The sequence below is a fragment of the Puntigrus tetrazona genome, chromosome 18 (genome assembly GCF_018831695.1).
Source record: "Puntigrus tetrazona isolate hp1 chromosome 18, ASM1883169v1, whole genome shotgun sequence".
In the NCBI taxonomy this organism is placed as follows: domain Eukaryota; kingdom Metazoa; phylum Chordata; class Actinopteri; order Cypriniformes; family Cyprinidae; genus Puntigrus; species Puntigrus tetrazona.
Genome location: NC_056716.1, coordinates 16,781,962 through 16,791,961, shown reverse-complemented (window position 1 = coordinate 16,791,961; position 10,000 = coordinate 16,781,962). Strand labels below are relative to the sequence as shown.

General features: G+C 41.8%; 2 protein-coding genes and 1 long non-coding RNA gene across 4 annotated transcripts in view; 2 read left to right on the top strand and 1 right to left on the bottom strand.

Annotated features, from left to right (window-relative positions):
* LOC122362902 overlaps nucleotides 1-7,957 on the top strand; it is a 9,190-nt gene extending 1,233 nt beyond the window's left edge. The window contains exon 3 of one of the 2 annotated variants that reach the window (XR_006253173.1): nucleotides 7,847-7,957. This is a non-coding gene — a long non-coding RNA (uncharacterized LOC122362902). Of the gene's footprint in view, nucleotides 1-4,230; nucleotides 4,363-7,846 lie in introns of those variants that run through there. The other variant, XR_006253174.1, reaches the window with a different exon arrangement.
* The window catches only part of larp6a (La ribonucleoprotein 6, translational regulator a), an 8,992-nt gene continuing 1,280 nt past the window's right edge, over nucleotides 2,289-10,000 (bottom strand). Inside the window, exons 2-4 of the mRNA XM_043264649.1 lie at nucleotides 7,883-8,081; nucleotides 4,353-4,814; nucleotides 2,289-3,511 (exon numbers count right to left, since the gene is read on the bottom strand). Coding sequence (XP_043120584.1) covers nucleotides 2,885-3,511; nucleotides 4,353-4,814; nucleotides 7,883-8,081 — 1,288 coding nt within the window. The 3' untranslated portion in view covers nucleotides 2,289-2,884. The remainder of the gene's footprint in view (nucleotides 3,512-4,352; nucleotides 4,815-7,882; nucleotides 8,082-10,000) is intronic.
* The window catches only part of LOC122362900 (leucine-rich repeat-containing protein 49), a 22,306-nt gene continuing 20,393 nt past the window's right edge, over nucleotides 8,088-10,000 (top strand). Inside the window, 1 exon segment of the mRNA XM_043264648.1 lies at nucleotides 8,088-10,000. This exon segment is cut by the window's right edge and continues 319 nt beyond it. The gene's annotated coding sequence lies outside the window, so the exon portion shown is untranslated.

Below are 10,000 nucleotides of genomic sequence, written 5' to 3'. Positions count from 1 at the left end.
GAAGGCTTCTTCACGTTTCAGGGATTCCTGAAGGTTTCTCTCAGACAAACTTTTTAATATCTGGACTCTGTGTTATGATGGTGACTGAACTAACTCAGGGTTACAGGATTAGTAGACAAAACCAAACCACTTCAGTCTGGGTTTGTTGGTATCATGAAGCTGATCGTCAGCTCAGGCTTGATCCTGATTAATGAACGCCAACGTGTGACATCAGCATTGAGCAGCCAATCACGAGCCTTAAAACTGATTCGCTACCAACGATTAAAACTATATGAAGAATTTAAACACATTTTTACAGCAAGACTAAACGATCCAAGAGTGCAAGTAAAAGCTGTCGCGTTGATCGTATTTACAGGAAAAACACTTAATCTAAACACAAATGTAGTCATGTTTACAGCTATTGATTCTGAAATCTATTTATATTGCATATTATCTATGTTTGTAAACTAGCCTGGCTTGTGTAATGGATTATATAAAATAATTAAAAAAACAAGCATCTCTAAAAATCACATGATTTTATCTAAAAAGTTGTAATGAAATTTGAAGTAAGAGAAGCTGGGGGCATGGCTTTATTGAATGCTTGAAGCTGATTGGTTAAGTTTTGGTTTGCACACACACTCCACAGATGACCTTCTTGAAGACAGGTTAAGACGACAAAAAAAACAAAATTTCATATTTAAAACCTGTTAGAGTTGGCACAAACTAAACCAGCTTCTCGGTACAGGCCCCAGTTCTTAGTCACGGTGACATCCAGGTAAACAAATCATTTATATTTTCAAAGTTTAAACTGTTTTATGTTCTTATGGTTTAATTATTAGCTTTTTATCAAACCTAATACACTACAGTCCTTGCACTTAAGCCCAGTTTGAATCAAGTTCATTTTAGATGTTGACTTTTTTTTTTTTATAAATCTGGTGTTTAATGAGAATGTTTAAGAGAAGTTACATAAAAGTAAACCTAAAAAGGAGATGGTTTGCATTACCAAAAATTAGAAACCTAGATTAGGTAATAGTCTGTTACTGATTGCAGTATTCTACTTTTCTTACATTTTATTCATTTAGCAGTTGCTCATCCAAAGTGATTTAAAAATGAAGGACACCGGATGCATTTCGTCAAGAGCCACAAAATCCATAATATACAAAGTTTACATTGGTTGGTGATGTTAGAAGTATCTTTAGATGTTGAGGTCTGTTGCTCGTTCCACCAGAGAAGAACAGAGACAGCGAAAGTCCTGGAAAATCACACTTGATTGAGTTCTCATATTGGTGTAATCTTTTCCAGATCAATTAGTTGTTAGTCACGAGCCGTGTAATTCAGAATCATTGCTTTATGAAGCCAGAGACCAATATAATTGCCAAAAAGCAAAATCAAGAGTTTTAAATTACACAACCATTACTGAGATGAAGGATTTGCTTTTGATGGATAAAATCACGAGACTCGTTCTAAATGGACAGCCTGGCCAAAGGCAGATTAATTGGAAATGCAAATGCATCTCTTTCTACCAGAAAATGAACTGTAATTGTTGCTTGACGAAATGCTTATTGAGCCCAGAGTAATTCAGGTGAGCATGCAGATAAAAGCACGCTCATTTACTGATATTAATGCAAATTACAGAAGAATACTACAGATTAGTCAGAGTCCAAACTGCATTCTGAATAGAGTCTCCATTCAGGTGTAATTTAGCTCGGGACTGAACTCATCTGACCTGCAAAAAAATCTCACTGAACTGGAACACGCATTCGCTCCGTCTCAGCATCCTGTGGAGATCAGACGGTTGCTAAGAAACATTACAACGTCACACGGTCTCAAATAAAATTATCTTCGAGGAAACGGGAGCAAATGATCCGCTTTCCTGCAGATTAAAAACACTTGTTACGATCAGAGTTTGTGACACTAATCGTGATGGTTAACTCAATCCGTCAGACTACTGTGATTCTCAGCGAAAGACCTTCTGTGAAACACAGCTCTCAGCTGGGATAAAACAATGCAGCGCGGTGGAAGAGTGTAAATGCATGCGACGGAAGCTAGCTTGATGCAAAAACTAATAAGGCTAATGTAAATACAATATGTAGTGTTTGTTCAATTTGTTAGGCTGCAAAATCTGCCATTAATGCGGTTACATAACCATTCCCTTTCAGTTAATACTTCTGCATACTCTTGGGTGCATGCAGATTATTGTAACAAATGTGCAGCGCAGAGCATTTCTGAGGCGCCGGCAATCGAAATGCAAAGCAAAACCGCCAAAAGCAAGAGAACGCCGATTCTGAAGAAATGAGCAATACCCCAGATAACTGCGATTGTAGTGATTTATTTGTACAGTAAGGAAGCAGACGGTGCATCGCCTCGACCCAGACTGAGGGCAGATACGAGGCGTTTGTGCTCAGGACACAAACCTCAAACACTCTTTCACAGAGAGGACTCAACCGAAGAACGGAGACAAAAAAAAAAAAAAAAAAACCTCATCCCATCAGATCCGCAAGTCGCTAAAATGAAAAGCACGTTTAAAGGCAGAAACAAAACAGAAGTTAAAGCAAATAAAACAAAATATATCCCCAGTGCCCGGGCTCCCGAGAGTATGGCCACGGCTTCATCAAAGGCTGAGATCAGAAGCAAACCAAGACCCACACGGAACACATTTACAATATTTACATGGGAGTCAGACACCGGGAGAATCTTCTCACAACGGAAAACACAGCGGCAATTTAAAACCCAAACACTTTCGGAACAGCTTCCCTGGTTGCGGTGCCATCGTTCAGTGAGAAATTAAGATGTATAAAACGTTAACAAAAATAGCATATAGAAAAAGGTTTTACAAAAAGACAGGTCAGTCCTTACGGAGATGTCACGACTGCTTTGAGAGTGCGAGGCTGGAGAGGGACGGTCTTCAGAGACAGGTTTGCGTGGAGACGGCCTTGCCTCGCTCTCCGGAGGGAGCAGGGTGGAAGCCTCTCGTCCCGTCCGGGCCCCTCGGGAGCCGAACCACGCCTGGAGGAAGACCGTCTGCGTTCTGGATCTTCCTCCCGAGCATCGGGCTCCCCACCGGGCTGCTCTCCTGACTGGCCACCTGCTTCCTCCGCTGAACCCAGGGGCTTCCCGAAGGGGTCAAGCTGCTGTCCGAGGAATAGTCCGCCCACCGGCGACCTGGCTCGGGGCTCAGGCGGCCCTCGCTAGCCAGCGGAGACTTCCCTGAGAGCGGCGTCTTGCGCTGGGTGCAGGGGCTCGCTCGAGGGCTGCTCCAGGGGCTGGAGCGAGGGGACACCGCTGGGCTCAGGTGATTGGGCCCGGCGCTCGTGGGGCTGAGCTTGTTGCAGGAGCGCGACTTCCGGGCCAAACGAGGTGAGGTGGGATTGCTCTCCGTTTCCGAGGAGCTCGCGGCCGAGTCGTCTCCGCCGTGGTACTGGAGCTCTCGAACGCGGCTGTTGAGCGAGCGGCTCTTGCGGACGCCTCCCACTCCCTCGTCTCGGTCCTTTGGGATCTTTTTCTTGGGTGGCTTGGTGCCGATTAGAACCACCTACAAATTTAGAACAAGACATGCATTAAAGCCCAGAATTGGTCAAGTAATGCTAGATTTAAAGGGGTCATATGATGTGGCTAAAAAGAACATTATGCAAATTGTTTGCTGTTTTAGGTTCTATGAACGTTTTCCACAAGCTTTCCATTGTTACTCCTCTAAGCCCCGTCATCCTGCATCAGGTCCGTTTGTACAAAGCTCATCATTATAAAAGTGAGGTGTGCTCTTATTGGCTAGTTATCCAGTGCAATGTGATTGGCTGAATACCGCATGCTGCAGAAATGTCACCAAAACATGATGTCACGTCCCAGCTCAATGACACCAAAACAATAAATCACATTATAGGCATTTGTTGCATCCAGTGGAGACAAACATCTCCAGAACATGGCGCTCTCAGCAACACTACAGCGAGAATAATAGCTCCACCTTCTTTCTTTGTGTAAATATTTGGGTGTTTGAAAAAGTACACTTCCATTATATGCTTTTCATCTATGTGTGCTCAACTGCGCTGTTTTGAGACACCAAGAATAGGATATAAACTGCACTTTTAACATGCCATCTTTAAAATAAAGATTTTTAAAATTTAGTGAGCACTTGCAGTACACTTGAGTGTGAAACATTGGGTTCAAGTGGTCACTAAAATCTATTTTTAAATGCAGAGATGGTATATTTTACTTCATATTCATGGTCTTCATATTCCTTGTTTTTTGATCCATGAGATTGGAGTTAACCGGGAAGAGAAACTTTTTTTCTTCAACTTGAAAAGATGCTCTGAACCGCAAAAAAAGACCAGCGTGGCCCAGCACTACTTTTTACAATAATTTTTTTTTAAAATAACCACCTTCAGTCCCAGCGGCCCTCGAGCGCCCGAGTCCCCGCCGACCGCCTCATGGGCTCTCATGGCCGCCTCCACCTCCTCAAACTCCACGATGGCACACTCCTCGGTCCCCAGCTGCGAGTAACGCCCGCTCAGTTTCTTCAGATCACCGGGCAAGTCCTTCCCGGGCTTGAGGACCCGCACGGAGGCGATCGGCCCGTAGTTTCCGAAGGCCTTGAGCAGGAGCTCCATCAGCCGCTCCTGCTGGGTGGCCCCCGACTCTCCGTCGGCCCCGAGCGCGACCCCCAGCTCCGGCCAGCGCTTGAGCTCGCTGAGCAGCAGCATGCGACTCGGCAGAGACTCGCTGGCGAACACCGGCACCGTCGTCCTGCGCCGGACCTTGCGGCCCTCGTCGTTCAGCTCCAGCAGCTCGGAGTGACGCAGGGCGTAGGCCGTGGTTCTCCAGTCCCTCGTCAAGTGCTTGACCTGAGGAACAGACCGGACGCATTGAACCTCCTGCAGGTATGACCAGGAGTAAAGCAGCAGCTGTTTTGATTTAAAAGGTCAGAAGCTAAAAAGATAAGTTACATATATACACATACATTTTTTTCCCCTACTAATGCAATGGAAATGCTACATTTTAAAAATTATGAGCTGAACTATTTTGCTTTAGACCATCTACAAATGTTCAAGTGCACTGCATCTTTCTGGGGGACAAATGTGCAGTTTGAATCTTTTTTTGACCGTACACTGAAGCTTTGAACACTAAAAACTAACAAATAAGTGTTAAAAACTAAAAAAACTTGACTTTTCCAAACAGAAGGAAACGTGCTAGATGTGATAAATAGCCATATCTGCAAAAAAGATAATGTCAGTGTCAGATAATATGATCTGAGGAAATAAGAGCAAATGAAAAGCCTAGTCTGTAATCTGGATCCAGGATCAAGTAACCCGTCTTTGGTGCTGGTTTTTCACCCCGATCCAGATACACTTTTTCTCATTTCCAAATCTGCATTATTAGCGCTCTAAAGGGACACGATGGAAATTATTTTGCACTTGCACATAACTACTTCTGAACGCATAAGCATCTGATCGGGTCTGTTTGATGTCAAACTCCTGGCACTAAAAGTATTTGTCACTCTGTAATACGGCTAATGTGAATACAATATTTAGCCCAAACAGCGTTTGTTCAATGTGTTAGGCTTGAAAAAAAAAAAAAAAAAAAATTCACACTTCTGCTGTTAATTTACATAACCATCAGTGCCATTTCCCTTTCAGTCAGTATTTCTGCATATTGTTAATCCATTTTTATGCAAACTTTATTTGATCTGAAGGCAATCTGAAGCAGACAGAAGTTAAAGCACAAAACTAAGTGGTAGACTACATGTACTCTATGATTAGGATTAGAGTCACTTGTACTTACTATTACAATAAAAATGACAACGATGCCTTTCAGTATTTCTCAAGTGTCTCAATTGAAACAATATACTGCAAAAAATTTTAATTAAAATTCTTGTTTTCCAGTAACGCTTTCTATGAAGCCTGTACTTTTAACACATTACATGAGAATTATGAATGAATGCATTACACACAACCTTGTCTTATGATTGTAGGAACTTTTAATGTATTATAATACAGATTTGTCATAGCTTTTAAAGTGGTCATGTGGCAATGCTAAAATATTCAACATTATTGATGCTCCTCCCTGCCCCATCTTTCGAAAATGCAGCGTTTTTTATTTTTACAAGGCCTGTTTTAGGAAGGCATGGACAACTCTAAACTAGACTTTATGATCATTCATATACACACACATACACACACATATACACACACACGCGCACACAATGACAAATACATGACAACGGCTTTATAATGTGGTCCTAATGTGGTAAAACTAGCTCACAGCTGAATTAATATCGAGCTCACAGGAAGATACTGTAAGATATTGTGTGCTGATTTTATATAAACAAGGTCAAGGTAATTATACATTATTTAACGTGTTACAAATAATCATGCTTTTAAAAGTTATAACCACAAATACAAGTATAATGCATGATATCTATGATTTATGAGATGATACAACAAGGTTTTGTTTAATGCGTTATGAATTAAATATAATGCCTAAAGAGCAGCCTTAGAATTTAATACAGGTTTTATAAAAAAAAATTAAAAATCTAAATATGCCTCAAAAATATCGGAAAAACTTTTCCTTGTTGGATTATTTTATATATTCTATTTTAGACTGATATATTGGTTACTGAAAACAAGACGTCACAAAAAAAGAACCTGATATTAAAAGAGACGGATATCGTTGGTCAGATAAACGTGAAATGCTGTCGTATTAAAACACTCACTGAAAGTGTTAACTAGTTTCTGTAATAAACCCCCAAGTATAAGCTAGTTTTGTAAATGATTTATGATGTTTAAAGGGCCAGCTCAGTATTAATGAGTCAAAGATGCTCAAAGTACAGCTTTAATTGAGACGAGGCACAGATCCAGGCCCTGAAATGAAGCTGATTTAAAGACATTTCCCCCGTGCTTGTGATTTCTTACTGAAACAGGAAGCTAAAGTGGAACTATCTGAAATGCCCTTCCTTTTTTTGATATTCTGTAAACCAGTCATTTACTAGCATTCACCGCTTCCACTGGGATTCTTCTCATCCACTCTCTTAAAACATCCTTAAAGAGATCCGAGTCACGAGCCGACCTGCTCTCAGACGAATGACACGCTGATTTAAAGTGAAACCGAGGCAGTTGAGAAAGACTCCGTGTCTGTGAGGCTGAATGGAGATCAGAGTTATTACGTCAATCATAAAGCCTCATGGGAGACGACGCGGCCAAGATTCTCATCTCCACGGTAACGGAGACTTCTCTGATTGGTGGATCTTTCGTCAGGGTTACGAGTAGTTCAGTTCCTCGGTTGCATAAAAACGTAGTAGTTCTAGTAAACACCGATTAAGTTTTCTCTACAGAGAGAATGAATTTTTTACTTTCAGAACTAAAACCGTCATCTTAAGTAGAATTTCTTGGTTCGCTGGTTGTGGTTCCAACACAAAAAAGCAAACGTAAACGGTGTATTTATTTATTTTTTTATTTACGGTAATTTATAATCGCTTCGAATTTGTCACAACCAATCAGAATCAAGGACTGAAACCACCACAGGTAGATATTGAAGAATTTTTAAACAATTTTTAAAAACCAATAGAACAGCTATTTTATATAATATTGGTTTTGGACATTGTGTGTACAAATACATACACATGCATGCATATATATACGTTTGTGTGTGTATATATATATATATATATATATATATATATATATACACACATACATATATATATATACACACACACACATGCATATATACACACGTATACATATACTTTAAGTTAATTTATAGACATTGTCAAATTTCATTGACAATTTCTTCAATTTTATTTTGTAGACAGATTTTTAAATGTTTATATCATGCGTCAGCTATGAGCAAAAAGTTAGTTTTGTGTTTATCTCTGTAGGTCATGAGGTCTTGAAGAGGTTCAGGAGGTCCTTACCTTCTTGAAGGAGGTGAGCAGCTTGACGCTGACGAAGCCCAGCTTGTTGCGGCGGACGTGTTTGAGCAGGAAGGCATCGTGCTCCAGGTTCTCGTCCGACAGATAATATTCAATCTGCGCCACCAGCTTCTGAATGAGCTCTGTGTCCGGAGGCTGCCAGCTCTCCTCCTCCAGCTCCCCGCCGCTGGTCCCTGCGCCGCTGACACACACACACACACACTTTACAGACCTCCACTGATTTCTAGCAGGTTAGTAGTATTTTCTCTCATCACAGAAACACGAGATCTACTTCTGTCTGATTTATAAACCTAGTGACGACCGGTCAAACGTCTCACTAGTGGGTCGCCCTGATCCCTCGCTATATAAGAGACCACCTTTACATCCTCACGAGTGGAGTTAAAACACACACACACACACACACACAGACAGACAGACGCAGCGAACAGACACGAATCCACTGACGGACTCACACACACACCAATCCGCAGCAGGGAGCCCGTCTGTTTCCCATCATACCCCTGAAATCTCAGATTCCCCCACAATCCATCAGAGCAGCCTGCGCCAAAACACGAGCATCACGGCTCACTGCCCACGAACACCAACACACGAGCAGCGCCGAGACCTCTCCATCTGACCGCAGAACACACTCTCGCTCACACGTTGTGTTTCCATGGTGTACGAGCATCTTCCATCAGACAGAAACGTCATGCATTTTTACATTTAAGACACTTAAAAGTGAGGACATGAGGAAAAGTCTCCTTCACCTTGTAATAATACCTGTGTCACTACACACACGTGCGTGTCCTGATTTGTCAAACGTGCACACACACACAGCTCTGCTTCCGAAACGAATCTCATCTTTTCTGCCTCAGCTTACCTCGGCGACTGCAGGAGAGGACCTACAGAAAACAAATTAAACCGATGACTCACTGCCTTCTCTTCCAGCCCACAACCTCAAACGCTCGGGACGCTCACGCAGACTCCCGAAGAACCGCTCTCCAGCGAAGGCGGGGAAGCCCTTGAAGCACAGAAAGCGGGCCGTCGCCGTCCACCCACCGCTGCCGAGCACAATAGCAGCGTCAGCCGACTCATTAGTGCTCCACAACAATGCAGACGCAGCCGTGGGCCGCAGACGCACGAATACTCGCCTCGCGCTCGCGGCGGGTCACGAGGGACAGGTTTAATTGAACATCGACGGCACCGATGATGAACCAGAGGTCAGCGCTTTCAAGGGACACCGAAGGCCGCTGAGAGAAACCGTGAAATTAAAACGCATTTAAGTGCTGGAGGAGCAGTGGAAAATGTAACATTAAAATATTAAATTAAAAAGTAGATTAAAAATCAATAATCCGGAGGATGCAAGGAACCGTGGAAAAATTGAGAATAAAAAAATAATTTAAAAATTTAAAAATATAGATAATGGATATGCAAATAATTAAAAAATTATAAATAAGTACAAGAAAGTGGGGGCTGCAAGAAACCGCTAGAAGATCAATAGAAAAAAAAAATTTAATTACCAAAAAAAATTAAACTGGGGCTGCATGGTGCGGGAAAAGTGTAAAAATGTACTAAATTAAAATCTTTTCAAAAGCGCAATTCAAAACTTATGCATTAAACAGTAGAGTACCATAGTGAGTAAAAACCTACGGTAACTTGATGCTACATTTTCTAAACATTTTTACATTTGGTTTAAAAATAAAGTAGAAACTGGGTCTTTATTAGTGAAAGTACATGGGTTTCTTTTACGTTTTAGGATGCAGTTACCTCACAGCAGATTCTGTAGGGCTTCATCAAGACGCACAGCCTGAAATTGAGACTTTTTTTTTTCCCCAGTAAATACTGTATAAAGTGCATCAATATTATTAGATGAGCCACGCAGCAGCACTGAATCTAAAACCAGGCACAATCTATAAGCTGAATAGATCCTCTCTCTACTGATGTCTGGTTTCACTGGATTCTTCTGAGACGAAAACCTGGATTCTGAGGGAGCCAAGTGTCACACAGTCCAGAAAAACCCCTTTAAAGTAGTCTAAATGAAGTGCCCAAGACCTGATAATCAGTGTAGTTGATGCATAAATCCCTTCATGGAGCACCTGATGTTTGGCAGAAAGAAAGCTT